At 51.7% G+C, this 27,619-nt stretch overlaps 3 protein-coding genes across 8 annotated transcripts; 1 reads left to right on the forward strand and 2 right to left on the reverse strand.

The window, feature by feature from the left end:
• The first annotated feature begins 518 nt into the window (after positions 1-518).
• ARF1 (ADP ribosylation factor 1) lies at positions 519-18,846 on the forward strand. 4 transcript variants are annotated; one of them, XM_006923267.3, is made up of 6 exons: positions 519-673; positions 14,883-15,067; positions 15,157-15,267; positions 15,344-15,423; positions 17,345-17,389; positions 17,518-18,846. In XM_006923267.3, exons 2-6 carry the CDS (start codon positions 14,920-14,922, stop codon positions 17,677-17,679), a joined length of 546 nt encoding a protein of 181 aa, XP_006923329.1. In that variant the 5' UTR covers positions 519-673; positions 14,883-14,919; the 3' UTR covers positions 17,680-18,846. The 4 variants fall into 4 exon arrangements, with proteins under 4 accessions (XP_006923329.1, XP_006923327.1, XP_006923330.1 ...); XM_006923265.3 differs by lacking the exons at positions 17,345-17,389; positions 17,518-18,846 and adding an exon at positions 15,597-16,842 and having other exon boundaries at positions 15,344-15,468; XM_006923268.3 differs by lacking the exons at positions 17,345-17,389; positions 17,518-18,846 and adding an exon at positions 15,597-16,842 and having other exon boundaries at positions 544-678; positions 15,344-15,468.
• A 641-nt stretch (positions 18,847-19,487) lies between these two features.
• CUNH1orf35 (chromosome unknown C1orf35 homolog) lies at positions 19,488-23,032 on the reverse strand. The gene is made up of 8 exons (XM_006923269.3): positions 22,147-23,032; positions 21,874-22,024; positions 21,717-21,762; positions 21,546-21,628; positions 21,303-21,375; positions 21,036-21,115; positions 20,320-20,442; positions 19,488-20,223 (listed from the first exon to the last, which is right to left on the reverse strand). Exons 1-8 carry the CDS (start codon positions 22,238-22,240, stop codon positions 20,148-20,150), a joined length of 726 nt encoding a protein of 241 aa, XP_006923331.1. The 5' UTR covers positions 22,241-23,032; the 3' UTR covers positions 19,488-20,147.
• A 1,368-nt stretch (positions 23,033-24,400) lies between these two features.
• Positions 24,401-27,562, reverse strand: MRPL55 (mitochondrial ribosomal protein L55). 3 transcript variants are annotated; one of them, XM_006923270.3, is made up of 4 exons: positions 27,406-27,562; positions 26,570-26,658; positions 24,901-25,102; positions 24,401-24,630 (listed from the first exon to the last, which is right to left on the reverse strand). In XM_006923270.3, the coding sequence occupies exons 2-4, from the start codon at positions 26,593-26,595 to the stop codon at positions 24,481-24,483; spliced, it is 378 nt and encodes a 125-aa protein (XP_006923332.1). In that variant the 5' UTR covers positions 26,596-26,658; positions 27,406-27,562; the 3' UTR covers positions 24,401-24,480. The 3 variants fall into 3 exon arrangements, with proteins under 3 accessions (XP_006923332.1, XP_015453553.1, XP_015453554.1); XM_015598067.2 differs by having other exon boundaries at positions 26,570-26,661; positions 27,406-27,561; XM_015598068.2 differs by having other exon boundaries at positions 27,285-27,561.
• Between the last annotated feature and the right edge of the window lie 57 nt (positions 27,563-27,619).

The raw sequence follows: 27,619 nt of genomic DNA on the forward strand, positions 1-27,619 counted from the left end.
TGATCAACCCAGAGAGGTTTCTCGGAGGAGGGGTCCTCTTGCTTGGCATCTGCTACTGTACGGTTTCTTTATTTGATCTGGTGGCCGATTCCCTGCATAGGCTGTCCGGTGCGCACTGGGCTGCATGGGTCACAGCGGTATCTCCAGGGGACGGGAGCCCCAGGGAACCCCCTATCCCCGGTGGTCGCCTACTGGTGGCAACAGTTTCCACAATACCAGGGGGCCGGCCTGACCGTGGGGAATCCCTGGCCGAGGAAGCTGTCTGGCATCTCAGCGTCGCCGCTCCAGAACGGAAGGACCTACTCGAGCTTCACCCTCCGCATCCGCTAAATGGGTTGTGATTTCCATATGAGCCCCCCACAGCGACGCAAGGCGCAGACGCAAAGACTTCGCCTCGCGGGTGGGGGGTGATGATGCGCATGCGCAGAGGTGAGGGAGCGCACGCGCGGCGGCAGGCGGGGCGTCGTCTCCATGCTGCACTCCCGCCCGCCCTCCACTGGGAGTCTGCGCGTGAGCGCCGCGGCGGCGAGTGGGCGGGGCGTGGGTGGCCATCCCCATTCCCCAGCGTACCCTGCGGCAGCAGGCACTGACGTGGCCGCCGTCAGAACCGCCATCTTGTGGGAGCGAAACCAACGCCTGGCTCGGAGCAGCATTAACGCCGCGGCCGCCGAGGGTGAGGTGGGCGCCGGGGCTGGGGGCAGGCCTGGGCTGCAGGAATCTCTGCCTACTGCGGCGAGGGCGGCGAGGCGGAGAGGGCCTAAGTGAGGCCGAGTGCCGTGGTAAGGGCCGGGGCGAGGCCGGGGCGGAGGCGAGGCCGAGCCGGGAGCCATGGTGAGGCCGAGGTTGAAGCGAGGGGAGGCTGGGGACTAAGTCTGAAGCGAATCCGAGGTGGGGACCGAGACGAGCCCAGGACGGTGAGGGCTGAGGCGAGGCTGAGTCGGGGTTCGAGGCTAATCTGGGGGCCGAGGCGGGCGCAGAGGACTGGACTGTGAGTCGAGGCCGGGCGGGGGCGGAGGTTGGGGCCAGGGTTAGTCGCCCGCCAAGGGTCATGTTGAAGTCGAGGCTGGGGCCGAGTTGAGACCAAGCCGGAGCTGGGGTCACTCCCTACCGTCCTCCGAGCCCCCGCCACTGGTCTGCGCCCCCCTGAGCTTCCAGGGCGGGTGACCGGAAGTCCGGCTGGGCCACGGGATCCCGAGGAAGCCCCGCTTGGTGCTGAGCCTCACTCCTCGGGGTCTCAAGGACCAGGAAACTGAGGCCCGTGGCCCGGGACGCTGCCAAGGTCACGCAGTGGCCAGGGTTTGAGCCTAGTTCCTGTTTGCTCCGAGGACAGGACGGGCAGGGTGGGGCCCGGGTGCCTGAGCCGTCCTGTGAGGCCAGGGCCTGGGGTCCGAGTGGAAGCGCCTGTGCCGGGCCCCTTTGTCAAAGCTTGTTGCTTCCTGGGCTCCGTTGGCAGAGATGAGAACACTCTTACGAGCTGGTGAATCTTTATCTATGGGACGACTGGTCCGTGGTCGAGGCTGCCTTTCTAGCAGAGCGCTAACACTTTTTTGTTGCACAATCGAAATGATTACAGCGTGTAAAATTGTAGTTTGCCGGTTACTTATAGCTAGTAAGCTCAGACAGCACTTCTGAGCTAGATGGCACTCTCATTTCTTGGAACACCAAGTTGCTGTTTTAAATTAATTGAGCGGAATTGCACAAGTCATTGGATTGAAAAGAGGGAATTCAAAACGCTTTGGGGTGGTCTGGGAAGTCACTGTTGAGAGTTGTGTAGTTGGTGCCACTACTGGTGTTCCAGTGGTCAGCTCTGGTTCTAGTTCAGAACTAGTGGTCAGCACTTTTTTTCTGCCGGCTCTTTGCATGATGGGTCCTGCGTTTCCAGCTGTGTCTGTGTCCCAAGGAGTGTGAGATGCTAGGGTGCATTGTGGCCCTCTACGTTGGCAATTCGCAGTATCTAACACATGGGGCTGTGAGTGTGGTGTCCTCACTTAGTGTTTTGAGCAACCTCCAAAACTGAGTCGCCAAAACTGTAAAAACTTGAATACATGGTGACACTAGCTAGCTGGGCTCAAAATTAAGAGGAATTAAGTATGTATATGTTAATCACAAATCTGGCCACTTTGTTAAGAGTGTGCTGTTTCTTTCCCACAAAGGTTTCCTCTCTCATTAGCATAACGTAGCTGTGCCTTCTCACAGGTGTCAATTGTCTTCAGAAATGTCCTGTTGAAAGTAAATCCATATCACTTGGGCATGAGAAACATGCTGTTTCCTGTAAGGGCTATCTTCAGGTATAAGTACTCAGGATTGCTGCTTCAAAAAGACTAAAATAGTTGGTTTGGATCATAGCTGACTCACATGCTGTCTGTTCATCACAGAGAGAAAGTTATAAAGCAAAAACTGGTTCTGTGCTCTTCACAGTTCTGGTTTTTTAAATCATGTGGTCTAGTTATATACTTTGCCTCTTGCACAATATGAAGAGGACATTCAGCCTTGCTAAGCTGCCTCTGCCAAAGACCAGGCAGGCTTGAAACTACAGGAAGGTACATTTTGATTTATCTGTAGACTTCAGTGGAATGCCATGTGGACCATCAGCCTCTGGGGTGGTATCCAGAGTCAAATGGCACAGGAATAAACCTAAAAAGGGAAAAACCATGTGCAAGTTCGTCAGTTGTATGTTAACTTGATTTGAGAGAGCTGAGTTAATATTCTTCAGATTCTCCATATTGAATATTGCCTTTACATGTGGATTTAAATCTGCTCTTGACCACAGTTCAGGCTTACCGAGCATTTCCGCAGCCTCCTAAGTTAAGGGTTGTGATCGTTTACTGAGCCGGTGCTGTCTCTATCCTGGGCTTGCCATACCATTCACAACCGTCTCTGTGCATGTTGTCTCATCAGTATTCTCCCCTTTGATCTTCCAACCTTTGTAGAATTAGGTGAATGGAAATGAAATGCACATCTGTCAGAGGCGGTTGGGAAGCATGAAAAATTCCCTTCATTTGAGATCTTAAAATTGGGTAACTTATCTCTTGCACTTTGTCTGCTCCTTCCTGGTGTGGATGGTGTTAGAGATGTCCTCCAAGCACCATCTGAAGTGGTCTTTTGGAAACAATTTTGACCTACCAGTGAGTTGGGTGTAACCTTCCTACTGGCAAGTAAAGGACGGCTTGGGGACGTGTGAGTGTGTGTGGGTGGGAGGACTCCAGGTCACACATATTACACAGCTCTATTTCTTCATCCCTGGGTTCTATCCTTTTCTGTTAGAAAATTTAAATATATTTGCACTACATCTGTCACAACTATAGCTGTATCACATTCTGGAGAGTAGTTCAGAATTCTCAGATGGATCAGATGATCTGATTAGCTGGGGGGAAAAGTGGCAAAATTTAACACAAAAACATCAAAGCTCTTTAATCTAGGAAAGTCTCTTAGGCCCTCTCCCAGGGTCCTGTCACCCCAGCTTCCTTACATGAGTTGGAAAGAATGGTGCGTCTGTCTGATGCAGAAACCTGACCGCCTTGTCCCTAACAGACCCTTGTTTCCTGTTTGTTTGTTTGTTTGTTTGTGCACAGTAGCAACAAGAGCTTGGCAACCTGTCATAGAAAGGGAAGAGACCCAAAAAAAAGGCAGATTTTACACATAGCAATTGGGAGTGGTTTTGTTTAGGAGGTAAATGTTTTTACACACCTTCTGAGGCCACAGAGATGATTGTTAGTATAAGGCATAAATTAATGGGAGGCCCAGGTATGATCCATGCACATTTTCAGAAGTTAAAGCGCATAGTACATTTTGGAAACATTAATTAATGTTTAATCAAAATTTAAGCTTTGTTCCTCAAAGGGATGCTAGCAAGTCATGTAAAATAGTTAAAGTCTTTCAGTTTGTATTATACGTCAGATAATTTTTGTATTTCCATGTTTGAGAGCTAAACAGGAAGCTTAGAGTTGTAACTCTCTTAAGATTCTGCAATTTTTTTTTAACATGAAGTTTTTTTAAATATCCCATCAGTTGTGCTGAGATACAAATGGTCAAGAAAACAATTTCAAGACTGCCTTGACTCATTCATGAAGAGTGGGAATGAAAGCAAAGTTATATGTGCCAGCATTTTGATCATAGGATTCAGAACAAGAGAAGTCTTTTTAAAATTGCTGTTAACAGTGTTTTCCTGTGACATTTCCTCTCCTCTGTAGGGGAGCATGCAGTTTCTAATTAACTGATTGGATTCATTAATTTATATTTAAAATGCTACATCTTTTGTCACTTTTGGTGGTGAATCTTTGCTCAAAATAATTACAGCTTTTGGCATTTCTCTTCTATCAAAGTGTTGTAGGATCTTGCCAGTTCCTGGGGAGATCAGTGAAAATGTATTCTGAGTCACCAGTTGCAGGCACCTGAGGGCAGGTATAGGAAGCAGATTGTGCACATACTTCACCTATGTACTGGACATTGCTGGGATGCTCACCTTTGCCCTGAGTGGTCAGTCACACTGTCTCCACAGCTTTGGTCTCACTGGAATGTCAAAGGAATGTTCAGACCACCACTCACATATAATTTTAAACCAGCATGAAATTCATTGTTGACTTGATAGCGTTTTCTTGACAAACTAATTTTTAGGAAAACCATATTTGCAGACAGGTATGATTCATATATTTGGTTTTTAATCCCTAAGGACCCTGGTGAATGCTCTTTTACACTTATTTTCTCCTTTCTTTGATGGTGACTCTTTTGAGTGTCACCCAGGGAAGTACCCGGTGGTGGGAGATAGGTGGTGGGGGCAGGGAAGAAGGTGAGTTCTGGGCACAGGAGGCCCCATTGGCAGAGCGAGGAGCTGGGTCAGGATGCAGGGCCCTGGCACTGAGCAGAATGAGAAGGCAGGCTAACAGAACACAGGAAAGGGGCAGGCGTTAAGTGCCTGTGGCCTGTGAGGAGGGTGGGGCATGAGCTGGGGATAAGAGGTGTGGGGGAGCAGGGTTCCTGTGGGTCTGTGGGAGAAACAGGAAGCTTCTCCCAGGCAGAGGAGCAGTGAATGCAGAGGCCCTGGGGTGGTTTTGGAAATCTGCCAGTAGCAGAGTGAGTGAAGAAGGGAGGGAAGCCTGCTCGTGTGTGCCATTGGGCCTTGGAGGGGCTGGCTCTCCAGAAGAGTATTTGGGGAATTTGTGAGAGCTGCAAGAATGCATTCTGTGTGAATTTCGTCTTAATGCTAATTCTGGTTTATATACAGAGGCAACACTTTCTTTTTTTTTTGCATGGTTTTAATAGACTTGCTGAATTTTCCAGAAAAAAGCTTCCTTGTAAATCATGGGTGGGGGGGAATTTGTTCTTTGCAAAACCTTACCATGAATTGTTTTCTCTTTCTGCTCCACGGGAACACCAGGCCCTGAGTGTTTGAGGTGCCAGCCCCAGCAATGGGCATCGTGGCAGGCTCTGTGAGCTGGTTCTCTGAAAGCCTCCTTGAGCTGGTGGCGTGGTTGTGCCTGACATTGAAGCACGCATTTTATTCTAAGTCACTGTCCTTCATTTCCCTGTTACATTACAGTTAGGAAATGTATTGGGTGATTTGCAGTCGGTGCATATGTTGGTTGTGTTGTATGCTAGCTTCCTTGCGAAATGGCTTTATGAAACACCAATGGAGTGCCGGTTCGGACCTGTGTATAGACCCTGACTTAGCATGTGGTGTTCAGTCATCTGATTTATCCAACAGGCTATTGAGGTTCCAGAGGGGAAATGAGATGACTACTCTGTGGTAGAGGTGAGTGATGGTAGGGATGCACCATTCAAGGGGAGAGAGGTGGGACTTGCTGGTAAAGCAGACACATTCGGAGATGAAAGAGACAGAGAGGGATTGTGGGTGTCTCCGGTTTGGGGTCTAAGGAGCTGGGAAGAAGTTTTTCAGGTTTAACGTGGAGAAGGACAGGCCCTTTATGTTGGAGGGTTAGATTTTGGTGGGAGATCTGGGTGTCTAGGGAATAATGGGATTGGGGTCCGGGGGTAAGAGAGAATGTCTAGTGGGGAATAGAAAAATGGGGGTTATGTGTAGGAGTGGTACTCCCCTGCGAGTGAATGGCTGAAAGGGGGCGGTGTTGGGGTGTGAAAGTGCAAGACACAGAGCGTAGTGGAACCGCTGGGAGGTTTTAAGCAGAGCATGGTGTGAGCATGTGTGTGAGATAACCCTGCCACTAGGGCTTCCCTATCTGAAGTGTGACCAGAAGTTGGAAGAGGCCTGTTGACAGGTTGCTGTGGCCTCTCAAGCAAGGGGAGGCAGAGTGCATCCTGAGCCTCTGAGTGTTGCAAAGGTCACAGGAGGTGGGGGGCAGGTCTGGTGGTGGGAGGGCTTGCCTCAAAGGTGGGGGGATCCAACAGAGGCTTCAGCTCACGCTACACTTTCCACTTCTGTGTCCTCCAGAGGCTGGCTCTCAGATAAAGGGTTGGGGTTGTAGTTTTTAAATTTTTGTTTTCAAAGTGAAAGTTCCCTGAAGGCAAAAATCAAATTTTGGAGATTGGCTTAAACGCTCACCAAAGCCCCCCAGGTGAGAAAGCCTCAGGTCTGCCTGTTGCTCTGAGCACTTGGAGGGTCTCTGAGGTTGCAGTTCCCTTTCTCTTCAAGATTGCGAAGCGAGCCCCACCCCTGTGCTGGGGAGGGCCTGTGTCTACGTGATGGCCACTACATGATGACTGCAGAGTCTGCAGCGTGTTTGCGGTGACCACATCATAAGTGGGATGACATCAAGAAATGAATGTGATTTACTTCACAACAGAAATCAGAATCCTGAATTGTTTTCTCTTTTCATGTTCTCAGTACTAGAACTGAAACCCAGGACTGTTTTGTGACCGGTGCGCCAGCCTTCTCTGTCAGGAATGTGGGGGCTTCCCATCTGAATGTGTGCGTGTCTGCATTGAGAGGGCCCCAGTATCACTTTGACGTTGCTTGGCCCAGGGGCCTCTAAGACCTAGTTTACCAATAAGGTGGGTGGAAGGCAGACACTTGTTGCAGCCCTCCAATTTTGCCCTCGGTCAGCTGGGTTCACTGAGTGTCATTGACCTCAGTGCCCGGTGCTATTCTCCTGGCATAGCTACTCCTTTGCTGAGTACTGTCATGTGTCGAGGTAAAGGGTGCACTGAGAAGAATAGAGAGGAAAAGACCATTTCCTGTGGAAATTGGTAGTCTCAGAGCTTGGCTTCAGAGGTTAAGCAAAGGGCTCCATGGGCACAGCATAGAGAATCAGGGTGTGGTAAGGGCACTGGGGTCAGGACACACCTAAGCAACTTGCTGAGGCTCTCCAAGCCGATCTCACCTGTTGGTCCTCTGGTTCCCACGGGATTGGATTGAAAGACAATTCTGAAACTTCCGAAGAACTACTAATTATCTGCAAAATTAGGTGGTAGGACACTTTTCAGGGTGGCTGAGTGCCTTAAAGTTGCCCATGGTTTTTCGAATCCCGCTTTGCATTTTAGTCATAAATTAGTTTTCTCCATTTTTCAGTCTGATTTGTTGTACATTTTATGTTGTCGGTTGATGCAAAATTGTATTTTTGCTCTTTAATTTTTTTCTAGTAACAAGTCCTTCAGTCTTAACTACATTTGGTATCGGACAGACAGGGGTATCTACATCCTTACTGCCAGGGTAGAGGTGCTCATTAGGGTCCAGTATGCAGGTGGCCACCACCAGGCCTACAGGACCTGGAATCTAGTCCATCACTTTTTCCCCATCTCACAGACCAGAATACTCAGATGGGCCTGCATGGCTGCAGGGGGCCAGGAATGTAGATTTATTCTGGAAGATCTCCTCCCAGGGACAAATCAGGGAGAGGAAGACAGGAACAGCCATTGTCTGCCGTAAGGACAGTTGCACAGAGCTGCGAGAGCTATTCCTGGTGCAGTTCTGAACAAGGCCTTAGCTTTGGGTCTCCATCCTGGTTTCATTTGGGTTCAGTGTCCCACGTGGATATTGTTTTCATGTTGTTAGCCCACCTGAGTATTTGCCCCCTCTGGATTTCAGAACATAATTAGTGTTTGGTGAATTGCTTTGAGGTCAGTTATGTTAAAAAATAGTAAGTAAAACTTTAAGACTAAATGAGGGGGAACTACAAAATATAAATGTGTTCATCGATTAAAGGCTTTGTTTTTTTGTAGTTAGTGATGAGTAGGATTAATTGCTGTTAAGCTTTTCCCATGTGGGCCTTGTGGTTGGTATATGTCTGTTCAGTTAGTGACAGGGGTTCTTGGGTGTTAGTGTTACTGTAGAACAAGAGCCACATTCATGAATGAAACTCATTTCTAGCTGTCATTTTAAAGATTTTACCTTGAATCTTAACCTGCAAAGAGTAATCTAAATTAAGTTTCAGTGGTTGCTCCTCCTGAGAGTTGGACCTCACAGGTAGTGCCCTCTTTCAGGTGTGGGAGGTGGTGTGCAAAGCTAGGATGTGTTGGAGACCAGCCCTCCAGCATTAGGATGCAGGCCTTGGCCAGTGGGGGAGCAGGAGTCCTGCAGAGAGGCCAGCCTGGTGCTTGATAGATTCCTGCAGAAACATCCTGAAAGTTTTATTTCTTTTGGTGACCAGAATTATACAGTTTGGGAGTATTGTGGGTGTTCTTCTGTTTATTTAAAGTTCCAGATCTTCTGTTTATTTAAGGTTCCAGATCAGGGGAGGGAGGGGGGTCAGGGGCTACAAATTTCTAGATCTAAGTAAGTCCTGGAATGTACTGTGTGGGGTGGTTGCTATAGTGAACAATACTGTGTTGCACATCTGAAAGTTGCTAATGTAGGTCTTAAAAGTTCTTATCACAAGAAAAAAATATAACTGAAGTGATGATAACTAGACTCATTGTGGTGATCATTTCACAACATTTGCACATATCACTTCATTGTGTTGTACACCTGAAACTAATACAATGTATATGTCAATTATATGTAAATGAGAAGAAAAGACAGTTCTGTCAGCTTAATTAGATCCATTAAGTGTCCCAGGCTGAGTATTCTGAGTGTGTTTGTGCATATCTTTGTGACAATTGTGTTAGACTGTGAGGTGTATCTACTTATCACTAGTATTGGTACATTAAGTTCTCCTCTTACACTAATTTTTGTAAAATAGTGATAAAATACAATGCACTACTCAATTGCAGAAAAGATGTCAGAGCTATAGAAATGCAATGTTGGGCTGACAGGCAGCGTGTTGGTTCATGGCTTGAGGCTTTATTTAGCTGATGTGCTGGAGTCCCTAGGTGATGTACAAAGCAGTTTGCAACAATTATAACAAGACCATATCACCTGTGAACGAAGGGGATTCCCCACCCCCCTTTAAAATTAAATCCTGTGTGGCATGGATGAACTGGGCTTGTGAGTGATGGATGATAATCTAAACACACATGTGACTGCTAGAGACAGTTGCTCCTTGATGAAACTTAAAGTGTTTGGTAGTATATATCAGTTCTTCAGAGAAATCTTTACTTTGTTACTTTTCTTAATATATTCAAACAAGTGATGAACTGTTGGGCTGTACATTTTACCGGATGTAACTTATATTTCAGTAAACTTTTAAAAAGGCAAAACGAAAACTCTGATGCTACCCATCTTTTTATTCAAGTAGAGAATTCATCCATTTGAGCCCCCATTTACAGAGAAGAGCAAAGCAGTCCGTCGCGTCGACAGCAGAATGGAGTCTGGCTCTCACTTTCTGCCTCCCTGGGTCACACTTTATTTCTCAGGCCTCACTTAAAATTGGTGGTGTCTTCCTCATGATCCCAGTTGTCCAGGTCATTGTGGTGTTCACTCTATAGAGATTCTGTTACATAAATCAGCTCTAACGGTTTCCGAAAACCTGACAGACTTTCCTTCTGCAGAGGTACGCTGCACAACTCTGATCGCAGATGAGGGCCTCCCTGCTTCTGAAACCACTGAGGCTTGTTGGAGATGCAGAGGGCACAGGTAGAGGTCTTGGGTGCGCTTATTTCTCCAGCTAAAGCAGTCACATAGGATTTATGTATTGGAGTGGGACGGGTATTTTCCCCAGGGAGGCCCCATCGTTGGCCTCGGCGGTTAGCCCTGTAGGTCTTTGCATGCGGGAATGCAGCCCACAGACTCTTCTTGCATCTTCTAGATTGGTCAGGAGCTGGTACAGACTCAGGTGGGTGGGGCAGGTGTTCTGAGAAATTCAGTGTCTTTTCTGCTCACTAATATGATGGATCATTATGACAAACCTGAAAAACAGGACTTGAGGTCGAGGGATCCTGGTGGAGGAAAAGGTGAAATAGCACATGGGCTGGGCATCCCACAAGTTGGAACCTGTGCCAAGAGGCCATGGCATGGCTCTGGTGGCGAGTATTGAATTTTTCTGCTACCACAAATGTCGTGTTCAGTCTGGACCTCTGACAAAGCAGTAAACAGTGCTGGGGGGACAGGCCAGGTGCAGGGCTGGTACAGATGTTTGTAGTGGGGAGAAACCAAGTGCTGTGTCTCATAACTTCTTATATCTGAGACTTGGTGCTCCTCTCCATCCTGGTTCTGCCCCCAAACATGACTCCTTTGCCCTATGGGGCTCCAGAGCTTTGTTTGATCTGTTTAAAAACCAAGGGGGGCTGGGGACCAACCCTGTTGGTAATCAGGGCTCACGAACAGGCCAGGGGGAGAGGCAGGGGCAGCATGCATGCAGAGGCTGACACCAAACATGGGTGGGCTTACCTGGAGATGTGCCTTCCACCCAAGTGAGGGTTAGGGAGGATACAGATAACCTCTGGTGCCTGTTTTTGTTGGTTTTTGTGAAGATGATACTTTAACAATAAAACGAGCATAAATAGCAGTCCTCTATCCTGTTTCCTAAGGACAGCCCCTTTCATCACTTGGCTGTACTCTGTATTTCTGAATGAGCATGTCTGCTTTGGATGGTGAGGGTAGGCCCTTGACACCATTAGTTGTGGCCTTAACAATAATGGTAACAGTATCATGACGAGTTCACTGCTGAGCCAAGTGGTGACTGCCTTATGTTTTCCCAGAGGACATCCTAAAGTGACCACCTTTTGTTCATTTTCACCCTTGGTTTTTTTTCTGTGTATCTGTCATTAGTTTTTCCAGTTTCCTTGGAATTGCCAAGCCCAATGTTTAAACCACATAGGTAACCCATTCCCACTTTCCTGGAACTCTACTCTTACCTTCATGCTGCAGTGTGGGCGGCCCCCTGCTACGTTTCCCCATCACCCTGAGGCTCCCCTCGCCTGAGGCAGCATGGCATTTCTCACCTGATCTTTGCTCTGCCCTTACACCTAATCCATACTTTGGCTGGTATAGGGTTACAGATTGAAAGCATTGCTTCTCTCTGATCTCTGGACACTAAGTTTGAGGTACGTTGACCCTTGGTGTTTTGGAATTTAGTGTGCCTTAAGTGGGCCAGTTTCAGTCTTAGCCAGATGTTGATTTATTTTTTAAAAAATTTCTTAAAAATTTTTTGGGGGGAACAGTTTTAGGTTCACAGCATAATTGAGAGGAAGGTACATAGATTTCCCATGCATACAGCCTCCCCCATGATCAACATCCCCTCCCAGAGTGGTGCATTTGTCTCAGCGGATGAACCTGTAGACGTGTCGCCATCCAGAGTCCATAGTGTACGTTAGGGTCATTCTTGGTGCTGTACCTTTTATGGGTTTGGACAGATAACTGACATGGATCCACCACTGCTGTCTCACATAGAGTAGTCTCACTATCCTGAAAATCTTCTGTGCTCCACCTAGTCATCCCTCCCCTCCCCACAACCCCTGGCAACCATGGGTCTTTTATTGTCTCTGTAGTTCTTACCTTTTCCAGAATGACAGGCAGTTGGAGTCATCCAGTGTGTGGCCTCCTCTTTCACTTACTAACACACAGTTAAGGTTCCTCTCTGTCTTTTCATGGCTTGATGGCTGATTTCTTTTTAGTACTGAATAATATTCCATCAAATGGATGTAACAGTTTATTTACTCACATATCGAAGGACATCTTGTTGGCTCCTGAGTTTCGGCAATTATGGATAAACAGCCTAAACATCCGTGTGCAGGTTTTTGTGTGGATGTAAGTTTTCAGCTCCTTTGGGTCAGTACCAAGGAGCCCAGTTGCTGAAATGTGTTATAAGCGTTTGTTTAGTTTTGTAAGAAACCACCAAACTGTCTTCCAAAGTGGCTGCACCATTTTGCATGCCTACCAGCAGTGGCTGAGAGGTCCTTTCGCCCCACTTCCTTGCCCACATTTGGTGTTGTCAGTGTTCCAGATGTTGGCCATTCTAGTAGGTGTGTAGTGATAGCTCATTATTTCAATTTGCATTTCCCTGAGGACATATGATGGGGAGCATCTTTTCATGTGCGCATTTGCCACCTGTGTACTTCTTTGGTGATGTCTCTCTGTTAAGGTCTTTGGCCCACTTTTTAATTGGGCGGTCTGTTTTTTATTGTTGGTTTTTAACTAGTCTTTTTGTGTTTTTGGAAGACAGTTCTTTATCTGATGTGTCTTTTGCAACCGTTTTTTGTTTTGTTTTGTTTTGTTTCTCTTGATAGCGTCTTTCCCAGAGCAGAAGTTTAATTTTCATGAAGTCTAGCTTATCAATTTTCTTTCCTGGATTCTGTCTTTAGTTTCATATCTAAAAAGTCATCACTATGCCCAAGGTAGATGTTGATCTTTCAAATTATCCCAATTTTTCCTTATCCATTTTTTTGGTGAATTTTTCACTTTGGCTGTCAGGTCCGCACTGTGTCCTAACATCCAGTTCTTGTTTTCCAGGCAACACATCCCTTCTTTGTTGATACTGGGGATGTGTGTGGGTTAGGGGTTTTGTTTAATTATTTTTTCCCTTTTAAGTAGTCTCTGTCTTGCCTCCTTCCAAATTCCTTGTTTGTTTTGGTCACTTTTGTAGAAGCTTCTTAAAGGGAGATAGGGTGTGGCCGTCTTGGGGGCCTACAGAGGTCCTTACTTTGAGGCCTGTTGTGCACTGAGTCCCTCTCTTTCCAGCCCAGCATACGCCCACACCCTTTCTGCCTGGAAACCTGAGTCAGAGCCCCAGGGTGAGTTGTTCCAAGAAGGTCCCTTTGCTCTCCTGCAGGGCTGAGCACATGGTCAGACTCCACCCACACAGCATTGGCTCCTAGGGTTTGTCTTCTCCCTTTTCTCTTTTCCTTATAGGTTAGGCATCACTTTATCGGTAGTGATTTCAGGAGTGAACTGAGATTAATGTGTATGCATTTAGTCTGTTCTGTGCTCCATAGTTTTTCACTCTCTGTATTTAGGGAAGCATGCTGTTTGCAGAAAAGTTATAGTAAAGATCTTTTTAAATTTAAATTTTTTTGATAGATAATATTGTTCAAAACCAAAAAGATTTAAAAAGTGTCAAAGTGCACTGAAGCCAGTTGGAAAGGGTTCCACTGGGGACGTCCAGGGCCACCAGAGCATCATATGAGAAATGGGGCAGCTGGTTCTGACACATTGAGTGAAATAAGAATGTGAGAGTTCACGCCCATGTCACTACCTGGGGAAGGAAAGGTGGTTTCTTACAGCAGAATGCTGACAGCTGGAAGGAATGACTTGATACAAAAGCACCATTTGACAGTTGTCATGGCACTAGTTCAGCCAGAAATGTCAGGGTGCTGAAACCAGAGGGTGGACATTTGATAAGCTGGATGTGCATGTTGTCACTCAGTACTCAGGTGGAAGAAACTTATAGCAGAGAGACATAGTGACTCTACCTGAGCCCATCATCAGCGTGACATGGGGTGGTGGGGCATGCCTATGCTAGGCCTTTACGGTGTCCTCCACTGGCCTCTGACACCAGCAGTACCTGTCCAAAGTCCAAAGACTGGGAGCTTGTGGTTACCTCTGAGGGCAGGTACTTCAGCATCTGAGGTGACCTTTTTTCATAAGTCTTTGCTTGGAAATAAAATAATGGAAGCGTGAAAGTGCTGCAGGCTGGAGAAGCCAGGCCAGGCTTGGGTAGCTCCTATGCCCTGGGGGCTGTCTGAGACAGAGACTCCTCCTCTAAGAGCCCACTCTCCCCCGGCTAGGACATAGCCTCCTGTCCCTTCCTGCTGGCTCTCTGACCTTAAGTTGCAGCTGGCTGGGTGATGTCCCAGTGATTCTGCTCTGCTGAGTGAGGGGAATCTGGGGTGAGAGTGTGGCCTGGACATAGCATGTGTGTTCTCACATGAGCATGTGGGTGTTGCTGCACTACGTGAGGCCCCTGCTCTCTGGGACTTCTGCTGGTGGGAAAGAGCCCCCCGATAGTGCTCCCCTGGGGCCCTTGCTGTGCCTTGGACTCAGTGCCCGGGTGTCGTCGGTCCCCATGTCCTGCTTGCAGGCTGAGTGCTGAGCTCTCAGCATGTTAAGACAAGTTGGCTTCTGGTCCATGCCAGGGAGCCCTCTAGCTTCCCCTACATTTGTCATGTGGTATGTGGGCCGTGTTTCATTGGAACTTGGTGGGGCAGTTGGGAGACACAGTAGGGCCTTGTTGCAGTTGTTTCTGGCCCCTTAAAAGTTTTGTTTTAGATTGGAGAGAATCTGGCTTTCATTTGAAAGCCATGGATATCAGGTAGTAAACATCCCCTTTTCCTATGTCAGACATTGTCCCCATAGGCAGGTTGAGTGAACTTAAGGGCAAGTTGCCATGTGGCCTTGGGCATAGTTCCTGAGATGATGGCAGCTGCTGCCTCAAATTTCTGTCAGCCCTGTTCCTAAGATTATCAGATTCTCCCTTCTAAGGGTAATTGAGGGGACTCGAGAGGCCCAGTGGGGGGAACTTTTTCTGTAGCTTTTGGGAATTGAAATTTTGGAGAAAGAAACAGGGTGTCTGTTTGTCTGTGGTGGGTGGGTGGGTGGTCTCTGAGTTGCTGGCTCTGGGCAACACAGAAAGAGACCTGGGGACCCCTTGTCTCTGCAGGTTTTTCTGGCCAGTGTCACTCCCTCCGGTCTACAGAATGGGGAATATCTTTGCGAACCTCTTCAAGGGCCTTTTTGGCAAAAAAGAAATGCGCATTCTCATGGTAGGCCTGGACGCTGCAGGGAAGACCACCATCCTGTACAAACTAAAGCTGGGTGAGATCGTGACCACCATCCCCACCATAGGTGAGGAGGCCAGGCTGCTGGGGGCAGAGGGGGCAGCTCGGGGGCAGGCTCTCTCAGGGCAGTGCTCATGCGGGGCCATGCTCTTACAGGCTTCAATGTAGAGACAGTGGAATACAAGAACATCAGCTTCACTGTGTGGGATGTGGGCGGCCAGGACAAGATCCGACCTCTGTGGCGCCACTACTTCCAGAACACACAAGGTGAGGGCAGGGGCCCATGGCCTGTGGGAGAGGTGGGGTCTCCTTGGCACCTGTGCTGACTCCTGCTCTTTGGCAGGTCTCATCTTTGTGGTTGACAGCAATGACCGAGAACGTGTAAACGAGGCCCGTGAAGAGCTCATGCGGATGTTGGCAGAGGACGAGCTCAGGGATGCTGTCCTGCTCGTGTTTGCAAACAAGCAGGTACGTGCTTATGGGTGGCCGAGCTACCCCAAGGGGCTGGAGGTCTGTGGGGGACACAAGTGGGGTGGGGAGGAGTCTGAGTCTTCCCCTGATCCATGGTTGCCATGCCGCCCCGCCCCTCTCACCAGGACCTCCCCAATGCCATGAATGCTGCCGAGATCACGGACAAGCTGGGCCTGCACTCTCTGCGCCACAGGAACTGGTACATTCAGGCCACCTGTGCCACCAGTGGCGATGGGCTCTATGAGGGACTGGACTGGCTGTCCAATCAGCTCCGGAACCAGAAGTGAGCCACGCTCCTCTCTCCCCCCTCACTCCCTCTTCCGCCCTCGCTTTCCTCTCATGTGGCAGACGTGCCCCTGTGGTGTGAGTGCCAGAAGCTGTCTCCATGGTCGGTCCCAGTGTGCTTCACCATGCTGTACATGTGCAGATGCAGCCTGCAACCGGGTTTTTATTTAATGTAAATAGTTCTTGTTTCCAATGAGGCAGTTTCTGGTACTCCTATGCAATATTACTCAGCTTTTTTTATTGTAAAAAAGAATCAACCCACTGTTTAGTACTGAGAAGGGATTTTAGGCACCCAGGGCCTCCAGGAGTCGCTGTCAGACCAGCCCAACGCTCCTTCTCGGAGCTTTAGATCTGTGTTGAGATCCATTTTGGTGGTTGGTTTTTAATCCAAACTCAGTGCATTTTTTAAAATAGTTACAAATACAAGATAAGGACACACTTGAACATACAGAAGGGAGAAATGTGCCTAGTGCAGGTTCTGCAGTAACGGCCTGAGTCTAGTCCACCCATGGTCTGTCTCCCATCTGAAGTGTGCAGCGGGCAGAACCAGCCATGATAAGTTCTGCATGGTCACATACGGTCCCTGTGATTGGCTCTGTTGTCGCTGGGTCATCCCGCATCCCATAGCGTTTGTGCTTGTACCTGTGCTTACACCACCACCCAGGGATGGGCTGGGCTGCGGCCACCACTCAGACCCCACAGAGGGACCCCAGCCTTCCTTACCTTGGGTCAGCGTGGGTGCTTTGGTGGGACTGCTCTGGCCAGAGTGGGAGCCCCATGGTCCCCACACATGCTCGCTCGCTCCAGGTTGTCTGGTTCTCACCAGCAGGAGCCGGGTGGGTGGGTGACCGGTCATCTGGAATCCAGCCCCTCGGAACCCCCTCCCCCCCACATGTGCTTTCACTCCCTCAGCCTGCAAGGGTCAGATTTGCCATCAAAAACGACAACTTCTACTTTTTTCTTTTGTATTTTGATAAACACTGAAGAAGCTGGAGCTGTTAAACTTTATCTTGGGGAAAACCTCAGAACTGGTTTATCTGGTGTCGTGGAACCTCTTACTGCTTTCAATACACGATTAGTAATCAACTGTTTTGTATACTTGTTTTCAGTTTTCATTTCGACAACAAGCACTGTAATTATAGCTATTAGAATAAAATCTCTTAACTATTTCATGGTTTTCCAGTGCTTGGGTACCACTGACCAACAGCTGCCTCCTGGGATGTGGGCTGGGACAGCTTAAGTAGTACTGCCAGCCCCTGACCCACTGCATTCCTTCTCTGACCCTTCCCTCTTCCCTGGGCCAGTCCTCCCCTTTGCCCTCACTGTGGCAGTTGAGGGTCCCACTGCCCTTAGGGGCCCTCCTTGGTCTCTTCCTGCTGGTAGTCCAGCCCCTAGTCCTGGTCCAGTCTTGGCAGTGCCAGGCTTTGAGGACCAGCAGGGTCCTCATGTAGGTTGTGCCCGAAACACCAAGGCCTAGAGTTGTTTGTGGAGGTTCCTGGGGAGAGATGGGAACCCCTCCCTCCAGCATGTTGCTGCTTCGGAAGCCTCTGCTGTTGTACACACAGAGCTCATGCGGATGTTGGCAGAGGACGAGCTCAGGGATGCTGTCCTGCTCGTGTTTGCAAACAAGCAGGTACGTGCTTATGGGTGGCCGAGCTACCCCAAGGGGCTGGAGGTCTGTGGGGGACACAAGTGGGGTGGGGAGGAGTCTGAGTCTTCCCCTGATCCATGGTTGCCATGCCGCCCCGCCCCTCTCACCAGGACCTCCCCAATGCCATGAATGCTGCCGAGATCACGGACAAGCTGGGCCTGCACTCTCTGCGCCACAGGAACTGGTACATTCAGGCCACCTGTGCCACCAGTGGCGATGGGCTCTATGAGGGACTGGACTGGCTGTCCAATCAGCTCCGGAACCAGAAGTGAGCCACGCTCCTCTCTCCCCCCTCACTCCCTCTTCCGCCCTCGCTTTCCTCTCATGTGGCAGACGTGCCCCTGTGGTGTGAGTGCCAGAAGCTGTCTCCATGGTCGGTCCCAGTGTGCTTCACCATGCTGTACATGTGCAGATGCAGCCTGCAACCGGGTTTTTATTTAATGTAAATAGTTCTTGTTTCCAATGGAGGCAGTTTTGGTACTCCTATGCAATATTACTCAGCTTTTTTTATTGTAAAAAAGAATCAACCCACTGTTTAGTACTGAGAAGGGATTTTAGGCACCCAGGGCCTCCAGGAGTCGCTGTCAGACCAGCCCAACGCTCCTTCTCGGAGCTTTAGATCTGTGTTGAGATCCATTTTGGTGGTTGGTTTTTAATCCAAACTCAGTGCATTTTTTAAAATAGTTACAAATACAAGATAAGGACACACTTGAACATACAGAAGGGAGAAATGTGCCTAGTGCAGGTTCTGCAGTAACGGCCTGAGTCTAGTCCACCCATGGTCTGTCTCCCATCTGAAGTGTGCAGCGGGCAGAACCAGCCATGATAAGTTCTGCATGGTCACATACGGTCCCTGTGATTGGCTCTGTTGTCGCTGGGTCATCCCGCATCCCATAGCGTTTGTGCTTGTACCTGTGCTTACACCACCACCCAGGGATGGGCTGGGCTGCGGCCACCACTCAGACCCCACAGAGGGACCCCAGCCTTCCTTACCTTGGGTCAGCGTGGGTGCTTTGGTGGGACTGCTCTGGCCAGAGTGGGAGCCCCATGGTCCCCACACATGCTCGCTCGCTCCAGGTTGTCTGGTTCTCACCAGCAGGAGCCGGGTGGGTGGGTGACCGGTCATCTGGAATCCAGCCCCTCGGAACCCCCTCCCCCCCACATGTGCTTTCACTCCCTCAGCCTGCAAGGGTCAGATTTGCCATCAAAAACGACAACTTCTACTTTTTTCTTTTGTATTTTGATAAACACTGAAGAAGCTGGAGCTGTTAAACTTTATCTTGGGGAAAACCTCAGAACTGGTTTATCTGGTGTCGTGGAACCTCTTACTGCTTTCAATACACGATTAGTAATCAACTGTTTTGTATACTTGTTTTCAGTTTTCATTTCGACAACAAGCACTGTAATTATAGCTATTAGAATAAAATCTCTTAACTATTTCATGGTTTTCCAGTGCTTGGGTACCACTGACCAACAGCTGCCTCCTGGGATGTGGGCTGGGACAGCTTAAGTAGTACTGCCAGCCCCTGACCCACTGCATTCCTTCTCTGACCCTTCCCTCTTCCCTGGGCCAGTCCTCCCCTTTGCCCTCACTGTGGCAGTTGAGGGTCCCACTGCCCTTAGGGGCCCTCCTTGGTCTCTTCCTGCTGGTAGTCCAGCCCCTAGTCCTGGTCCAGTCTTGGCAGTGCCAGGCTTTGAGGACCAGCAGGGTCCTCATGTAGGTTGTGCCCGAAACACCAAGGCCTAGAGTTGTTTGTGGAGGTTCCTGGGGAGAGATGGGAACCCCTCCCTCCAGTTTGTTGCTGCTTCGGAAGCCTCTGCTGTTGTACACACCCATGCCCATTTGTGTGCTGTGGGACCCCTACCTGCTTCTTGGAGGCCATCCCTCTGACCTGGCCCTTCTGGGCACCCCTGCCCCCCACAAGGTCCTGGTGTCCTTCCCCCTCAAGGCATCCAGCCCTATGTGCCCTGCCTGGCCTGAGATAAGTCTTAACAGATTGAGAACCAGGGCTGGGGCTCTGAAGAAAAACATTTTTAGTTTCATTTCTTTAAAATCAGCAAAATTTTATAATGATCCAGCCTGGGTTTAAGTTTTCATTTATTCTGTGGAAAGAGGGGTGAATGGCACACTTCCATCCCACGTGCGAAGAGCAGAACAGATTCAGCAGGCAAATAGGGAAGCATGAGAGTCAGGCAAGAAGTCCTTAGGGAATAAGGGTGTTTCCCAATACAAGTCTGTCCTCACCCACCAACTATAAACACCCAGTCTGGCTGCCTCTCTCCCTGCACTTGCCCACCTAGGATGGGCCCATATGAAGCCCAGCACTTCTGGTTCCTCTCTGCCCTCCCTACTGGCTGCCAAGACAGTCTCCTTCCCAGTGGGGTCTTAGATGATCTTGCTGGAACCACATTTTCACACATCACTTACAATTGAAGCACATGACAATCTCTTTAATATGAGATGCTTTCCAGTTAAAATAAGTTTACTTAAGTACAAAGAGTGAGTCAATACAAGTAGCAATACTTGATCACAGCTAAGCCTCTTGGGGCCTAGGGCAGCTGGATCTGGGCAAGTGTGGCCTTCCCTGGTGGGCCTGGAGCCATCTGGGGGTAAGGCCTTAACCAGATACCTTGCTGGCTTGCTGCCCTACAGCTCCCTAGGCCTAGCAGGGCACTTGCTCAAAAGCTTCACTGAGGGTAGGGTCTGGATGAAGTGGGCAGAGTCCCAGTGGGCTGGGCCTTAGTCACTGTTGTGCCCTCGCCTCCTCTTGCAGCAGGGTGAGGCAGAGTCAGAGTCGTGCCTGCAGTAGTGGGCCCTATGGAGACCAGGGGATGCTTGGTGTGAGGGGCTGCCCACCACCTGGCCCAATCTCCCACCCCAGAGCTGCCACTATACCTACTGCTGTACCTACCGGGTATGAGCTGGGGACACTGAAGAGGTTGATGACCCCATCCTGTGCTCCTTTTCTCTCTTTTCTTTCTTGTGCTTCTTCTTCTTTTTCTTCTCTTTCCTACTCTTCTTGTGGCTCTCAGGGCTGTGAAGGGGGTACAGAATGCCAGAAGCTGCTGGACTATGGGAGTCTCACAGGAGGTGGGGCCCACAGGTTCATACAAGCCACCAGTAGCTACTGGCCTTAACCAGATACATTGCCGGCTTGCTGCCCTACAGCTCCCTAGGCCTAGCAGGGCCCTATTTCAATCTCAGGTCGTTGCGTGAAGTTCCTCAGTATCACACATGACCAGTGGCTAGCATGGTGGGCAGCACCAATAGCCTTCCCATCCAGTCAGAAAATTCATGGGACCTTCTCATGGCCCCTGCCAACACCCTCCCACCAGATGGCATGCCCTCCTGCACCCCACAACCACAGGGCCTCCAGAGTGGGTACTGCACTGCACACTGCTCTCGGGGAGGGCTCATGCAGGTGGCCCCTGCTCCTGGTAGGTGACACCATGAGGCTGTCTAACCTCGCTGGGCACCAGCGGGCAGTCCTGGGACTGTGACTGCCCTGTCCTCAAAACCTCGAAAGGCCTCCACAGAAGGAAAAGGGGTCTGAAACTGGGAATGGCGCTGACCCGAGAGACAGCCAGCTTGCAGAGAACCCCGAGTCTTGGGTTCCGGGGCCCTTACCCCGGCTCTGCCTTCTCCTCAGGCCGAGGCTTCTTCCGAGTAGGGGAGGCTCCTGAGCGACTGCTCTCCACGCGGTGGTGCTGCCAAAAGAGCCACTCTTGGGGGTATACAGGGTGCCCTGACGTGTTGATGGGGAGAACCAGCCCCCATTTCCCAGGCCAAGAAGCTGGAAGGGTCCCCAGGGGAGACAAGGGAGACTGCCCGGCCTCAATAGAAAGAGAAACCCAGATCTCGCCGTGAGATCCTGAGACATTTCGGGGCGATTACCGTGAACACCGAGAGCCCCAGCTTAGCCGCCTCCTTGTCTTCTCTGGACAATACCACTCGGCCTGCGGAGCCACTGCGGGGACAGGGGTGAGACACCCCCCACAGTGAAACAACCCCCTGCCCGCCCCAGGCCTCCCTTACAGGTAACTGATTTCCACCTGGGCAGCTGACAGGGCTGAGTCCCTAAAAGCTGCACGCTGGCGTTTTCGGAGACCCCGCCTCGGGAGGACCCCCGCCCCGCACCTGGAGCTCCCGAGGCCTAAGAGCCGGTCCACTCCCTTCTCCTCGGGGTCACCTCCTTCCCGCTTGCAGACTTCCACAAAATCCTGTGGGAGGGAGGACGGGCAAACACTCGCGGCGGTGCGGGGTCAGCCCTCTTCCACGCCCGCCCCCAGGGAGCTGCCCCTCCCTCACCTCCTTGCTCAGGCCGGTGGGCTGCTTCTTCACGTTCTTGTAGCCTCTGCGGAGGCGCGCGCGAGTGTCAAGGGCGGCGGGCCTCGCCCTGGCCCCACTCCTGCCATCCCCGCTGTGTCCCCGCCTCCCACAGGGCCCCCGTCCCCTTTGCACTCACAGCGCCGCCATAAGCGCCTCCTGCTCCGCCTGCCTCACCGCCGCCAGCTCCTGCTCCCGGCTCAGCCCCGCGCCGTCTGCCCGGCCCTTGGCATACCAGGTGAGGTCGCGGCCCTTCTGCCAGCGGCCCACCGGGGCCATCAACGAGTTACCTGCGGGGACAGAGGTCAGTTCTAGGCCCGCTGGTCGGCGCGTCCTCCGCATCCCCGAGACTTAGCTCCCGCGCCCCACGCACCCACACCCCCGCTTCCCGCACCCCCGACCCCGCGCTCACCCAGGTAGTTCTCCCTTTGCTTGTCAGTCTTCACATCCTCCCAGCTGAACTGGTCCTGTCCCCCGCGCACGCCGCCCCGGCTGGAGCCGAACATGGTGCGGAACCGCCCGGTACCCGCGAGCCTCCAGATTCCCCAGCTTCTTACCCGGCGGCTCCCGCTTCCGCGCCTGCGTCGCGCGCCGTAACGTCATGCCCGCGCCAACTCGCGTGTTGCCGAACGCGCCTGCGCACCGCCCCCCTGCCCGCCCGGCTCCGGGACGGCGCGGGCAAACAGCCGAAGCTGAAGCCGAGCGCCCCGCTGACACAGCTGTTATCGGGAGTCATTCTGTAATGACACCAGGATCCAGGGACAGCGCCCGAAAGTCACCGTCCGCGGTGTGCACCGAGTGCCGGAGAACAGTTGAGGAGACGAGTCTCTATCCGCACCGAGGTTCCCACTACAACATCCGTGGCTGTGAGAACCAGGAATCGGACACCGTGTGGGGACCCTGCTGTGGTCACAGGGCGTGGATGCGCGCTGCACAGTGCTTGGTCCGCAACGCCGGTAAGAACGAGCGCCCAGGCGCCGGCGGAGACTCCACAAGGACACGTGTCACACTAAACTGCTGATGGTTCAGCGGGCTGGTCGTCGAACAAGTGCGTCCCGCCTGTCACCACCGTGGGTCACAGACCGAGTCGGTGACAATTATCTAATGAGTTCAGGGCCTACTCCATAGGGTGGCTGCAGACCTGGGACTTAAAACGGCATCCCCTGCGTTGTCCTTTGTACGAGTTATTTTACAGGATGCTGCCCTAGCGCGTACCCTGCTTACGTGGCCTGCCGGTACTCAGTGGGGAAGGCAATGGAGAGGCCTCCTGACCCGCCTCCGCTGACACCCTCTCTTGTTTGGGGGCGGGGGGGTTGGGGATTCCCACAGTAGGAATAAACATAACGGTATGAGCCTCGGCCCTGTCTTAGAATACTACTTTGACCCTCAGTTTCCTCACATGGGAGCTCCAGAGCTGCCCCTGCACCTGCTCAGGGGCCTCCAGCGTCAGACAGCAGATCCAAAGACACAGGTGTGCCCCTCCACATCTAATCAGACTTCCATGGGGGATGACAGTCTGATTGCCCACCTGCCTTCAACAATACCATTAGGTGGGTTTTGCCAGAACTCCCACCGGGGTGAGTCCTTTTAGTAGCTTCCCATCACTGACCTTGCCTTGTTCCTGGCACATATCCCCACTTGTGTGTGCAGTACTCAGCCTCTTCCCTGCACTGCACCCACCACCTCTACCCTCCTCTAAGGTCTGCCTTGCCATCTTCCACTGTCATGAATAACTTGGCCCTGAATAGCAAGTGCAGACACTGCTGTGGGCATCTCTCTGGAGGGAGCACGGAGCAGATGGAGGGGTAAGGGCTCCAAGGAGGCCAGAGGGCTGGCAGAGCCTGTGGGGCAGACTTCCCAGGAGCTGCATATGGCTGGCTGGGGCTGGCTTGCTCAGTGGACCAGTGGGGAGTGGACTGCAAGCTAGGATTCCAGGGTCGATGCTCAGCCCAGCATCCTTCTCTGTGAGCTGCCAACAGTGGCAAGGTCACTTCCCACATGCTTCTGCCTCCTCACTCATGCCTAGAATACCTCCCCACCATCACTATGGCAGCACTGAACCATGCATGGACCCTCAAGGTTTATGAGAAAGAACCTGACAGCCAAGGTTACATGATCAACCCCCCAAGACAGGATGAGGTGCCGAGCTGGGTCAGCTGCACATGGACAGGTTGGGAATTGCCCCCTCAGGTCCTGCAGGAAGCCTAGCCAGCATGAAACCCACTTCTAGAGCAGAAGGTGGCAGCTCACTGGGGAAAGCCAGCCTCGTCACTAAGACCCAAGAGGAGTCAGCAACTGGCCACTCCCTTGGCTCCTCTGACAGGGAGCACTTTCCCACTGCAAGCAAGCAAGCTAAAGGAGCCCCTGTGAGGCAAAGGACAGGTGGGCTACAGGTCCAGCACAGATGTCTTCGGACCCAACCACTCCCCACACTAATGTGAGAGCTCCTGGTACAGAGGCACTGGCAGAGGGGGCTCCAAGGCCCAGACGGGTAGCTGGGTGATGGCAGGCACTTCCTGCAGTGGGAGGAGCACCTACAACATCAGTCATGTCCACAGTCCATGTGCCCTTTGAACCTCCTAAAACCATGTGACCCAACCCTAAGCCCTCCGGGGGGCTCAGCCAGAGACCCCGCTCTGGCCAGTACATGAGCAGGAAAGACAAGATGGATTTAAAATCCTGATGCTTGATTTAAAAACAAATGCCCCTCCCCCCAACGTCTGAGGTCAGGGCAGTTTGGGGACAGTCACTTCTTGGCCCAAAACTGCTTGTACCGCTCCATGTCAAAGTCATCACCAAGCTCTGGCTCCTCCTTCTTGTCTCGGAACTGGGCCTCACGTTTGCGGAGCCGCGCCCGCCTCTCCTCTGGGGACAAGACATCCAGGTCCACCGGCATCTGTGGAGGGAGGGTGCGTACTCACTCAGTGGAAGGGACCAGGACCTTCTCCAGACCTCTGCTCCTCTAGCTCAAACTTCTACTCTTTAAAGAAACCTCTTCTGCTTGTTTGCCCAGGATGTGTATTTTTTACACATGGCCTGCTGCTGCTGTTGGACCTTAGTGCATGGAGTCAGCTCCATGACTTGCCCACCCTCCTCTCTCATCCAGCCACAATTCTGAGCCTATGAACAATTCTGGGGAACCTGCACCCCAGAGAGGGAAGCTTACCTCCAGCATCCGTCTGGGCTCCCGGTAGCGGATGTGGATGGTGGAGCCATCCTTCTTGACCAGGAGCACAGGGTAGAGGCGTGCGTAGGCCTGTCTGTGCACACGTGTGAGCAAGGCTCTGCTGCTGTCAGCCCACCAGGAGGACATGTGTAGGTGGCAGCCCACGGGGGCTGCCCTTGTCACCACACGCTGCCGTAGAAGGCTGCAGACACACACGCACACACACACACACTGGTCAGCGGCAGGTGCTTGGAACAGCGTGCCCATGCAGCCCAGGCCAACCAGCTCCTACCGGTGCACAGTATCCCCAAGGTGTGGGACGTGGGCAGAGCAGCCCTTACCTCAGGTATGGGGAGAGGCCATAGTGGGTAAGTACATGTGCTTCCAGACAAAAGGACAGAAGGGTTAGGACAACAATCTCTAGATGTCTGGAGCCCTGGACATGAGCATGAAGCAGGAAGCTGCCTTTCAGGGGAATGCAGACCTGGTGCTGTGGACTGAATGTTTGTGTCCCAAAATCACATGTTGAAGCCCTAATGCCCAATAAGATGGCATCAGGAGCAGAGCCTTTGGGAGGTGATTAGGGTTAGATGAGGTCATGAGAGTGGGGCCCCCAAGGTAGGATGGGTGCCCTTAGAAGAAGAGACAGGAACTAGCTCTCTCTGCCCTGTGAGGACACAAGAAGAAGGCAGTTGTCTGTGAATCAGGAAGAGAGCTCCAGATCTGTGGGAGAGAAGCTGTCTGGTCTATGGTATTACTGGGACAGCCTGAGCACACCAAGACCACTGGAAGCCACTCACCTTCTGAACATGGTGGACACTCAGATTTGCACTCGACAGAGCACATGCTCTAAGGTGAAGGAAAGGGCGAGGCCCTGCCCCCCACCTGTCTCTCACCTACTTGGGGCCTTGCCCTGTGACCCCTAAAGTAATCTCCAACCACCTTTCATGCAAACTTGGATTGACCCACACCCTGTACTTCCCAGTGGACATCCAGGGCTGATGGCCTGGGGATAAAAACTGCATCTATTTACTGTTAAGTCCCAGAGCCCCTAGCTGAACACCTGGTAAATTTTGACCAAAGGAACCCAAGTCACTGCCTTCAGAAGTGCAAGACAGGAGAAAGGAGATGGTGGGTGTTCCCCAACTAGAACAGCAGTTCCCACGTGAACCTTTCCCAGGACAAGGGCTCTCCAGTGAATGCTGCAGCCAGAGTCTCTTCCTTATTTTCACACTGACTCAGACTGAGTGCCGCATTCCTCCTCCCAGGTTCCATAGAAACAACAGGAAACCTGCTCTCATTTCCTCTAGCAACACTGACTACACTGTGTTTCCCATTTGGGGAAGGCCAGGGGGCAAGGGGAACAGGCAGATGAGGAGGCAGTCCTGGTGGGAAGTCACGGCAGGAAGGCTGTGACTTTCCCCAGGGACTCAAGAGCTGGGCTGCAGGCTCTGAATAGGAAGGTGACTGCCACCACTGTCTGATGCTCGTTTACAAGTTGTTTCCATTCTTCCCTCGACAGCCTGTCAAGGCGTCCGTACACGTGTACTTATGTGTATTGTCTAGGTAAATACACTGGCTGGAGAAGCTTTTCTGAGGCTCCTAAGTTGGTGTTCCTTTGGGTGGCTGCATGATGGCATTCCCAAGGGGCCTGGAAGTTTTTGCTTACCCAAACAAGTTGCCCACGGCTGCCATTCCTCCTGAGGGCCCTGTGGCATGAAAAGGCCCAAAGGTCAAGTCACTGGCTGGGCGTGTGACCTGCTGGGCAAGGAAATCTTTTTAACAGGCAGGCTTTTCCATTTAATTGATCCTCGCCAAATCGCATGCAGGAAGAAAGCCACAGACCCAAACATGTCTCTGAACAAGTATGTTATCACTGGGTCACTTGCCAGTCCCTCCATAACCTATCCAACTCTCAGCCCTGACCTGGCATTAGAACCACCTGTGGAAGGTTTGTGAACACCAGAGGCCCAGGTTATACTCCCAAAGATCCTGACTCAGTAGGGCAGGGGCAGGGCCCGGGCCCGAGCCCGAGCCCGGGCCCATTCGGGTGGGTGAGGGAGTCAGAAAGCTGCTCTGAGGATGGACTGCAACGTAAAAGGAGGTTAGCTCACACCTTGTTTTCCAAAGTCATGTGATTCTCACAAAATCCAGCGAGGTAAGGAGTACAAAAAGGGAGCCGAGGTTTAGAGCCACTCTTACTAAGCCTGGACCCCTGGGAAGCGTCAGGGCTGAGGTTTCCGCGGCGACAAGCCGGGAGATTCAAAACTAAATGTTTGATGTCTCAACATGCAGGCCCCAGGAAACAAGCCCTCCCAGCCGAGATGCACCGGGTTTGCTTCGGTGTCCCCTGTCAGGGGAGGGCACCTGGAGGCCTCCCTCACCCTTAGGAGGTGACCCGATAGAAGAGAAATGCTGTAAACTTCCTGAGTGGATGCCGGCAGCGGGTCCCGGACCCTTCCTCGGGGAGTCTGTCCCCGCCCGCACGACGCGACACCAACGTACCACCCTCACTGAGCTCCGGAGTGGCTCCGAGGACCCGCGGCGCGGCTGCACCCGCCGGGCGGGAAAGGGAGTGCCTGGAGCCACACTCACGGTCACCGCGAACTCCTCGCCCGGCCTTCCTGCGGCGCAACGTCATCCGCGAGCGCCGCGTCGCGCGGCGCTCACTAACACCCCAGAGGGGCGGGCCCGGCGCGGCGCCGTGACGTAAGTGTCT

Source organism: Pteropus alecto, unplaced genomic scaffold (assembly GCF_000325575.1).
Source record: "Pteropus alecto unplaced genomic scaffold, ASM32557v1 scaffold78, whole genome shotgun sequence".
Lineage (NCBI taxonomy): Eukaryota > Metazoa > Chordata > Mammalia > Chiroptera > Pteropodidae > Pteropus > Pteropus alecto.

Excerpts from the sequence above, each read along its gene's own strand:
- ARF1 (XM_006923267.3), top strand. The coding sequence starts at position 14,920 with ATGGGGAATATCTTTGCGAACCTCTTCAAGGGCCTTTTTGGCAAAAAA. Across the intron at positions 15,424-17,344 it reads TCATGCGGATGTTGGCAGAG|GACGAGCTCAGGGATGCTGT; the intron begins GACGAGCTCAGG and ends ATGTTGGCAGAG. Across the intron at positions 17,390-17,517 it reads TCGTGTTTGCAAACAAGCAG|GACCTCCCCAATGCCATGAA; the intron begins GTACGTGCTTAT and ends CCCTCTCACCAG.
- CUNH1orf35 (XM_006923269.3), bottom strand. The coding sequence starts at position 22,240 with ATGTTCGGCTCCAGCCGGGGCGGCGTGCGCGGGGGACAGGACCAGTTC. Across the intron at positions 21,763-21,873 it reads GAGGCGCTTATGGCGGCGCT|AGGCTACAAGAACGTGAAGA; the intron begins GTGAGTGCAAAG and ends GCGCCTCCGCAG. Across the intron at positions 21,376-21,545 it reads TTAGGCCTCGGGAGCTCCAG|TGGCTCCGCAGGCCGAGTGG; the intron begins GTGCGGGGCGGG and ends CTGTCCCCGCAG.
- MRPL55 (XM_006923270.3), bottom strand. The coding sequence starts at position 26,595 with ATGGCAGCCGTGGGCAACTTGTTTGG. Across the intron at positions 25,103-26,569 it reads GCCGTGGGCAACTTGTTTGG|CCTTCTACGGCAGCGTGTGG; the intron begins GTAAGCAAAAAC and ends GTGTGTCTGCAG. Across the intron at positions 24,631-24,900 it reads AGCCCAGACGGATGCTGGAG|ATGCCGGTGGACCTGGATGT; the intron begins GTAAGCTTCCCT and ends CTCCCTCCACAG.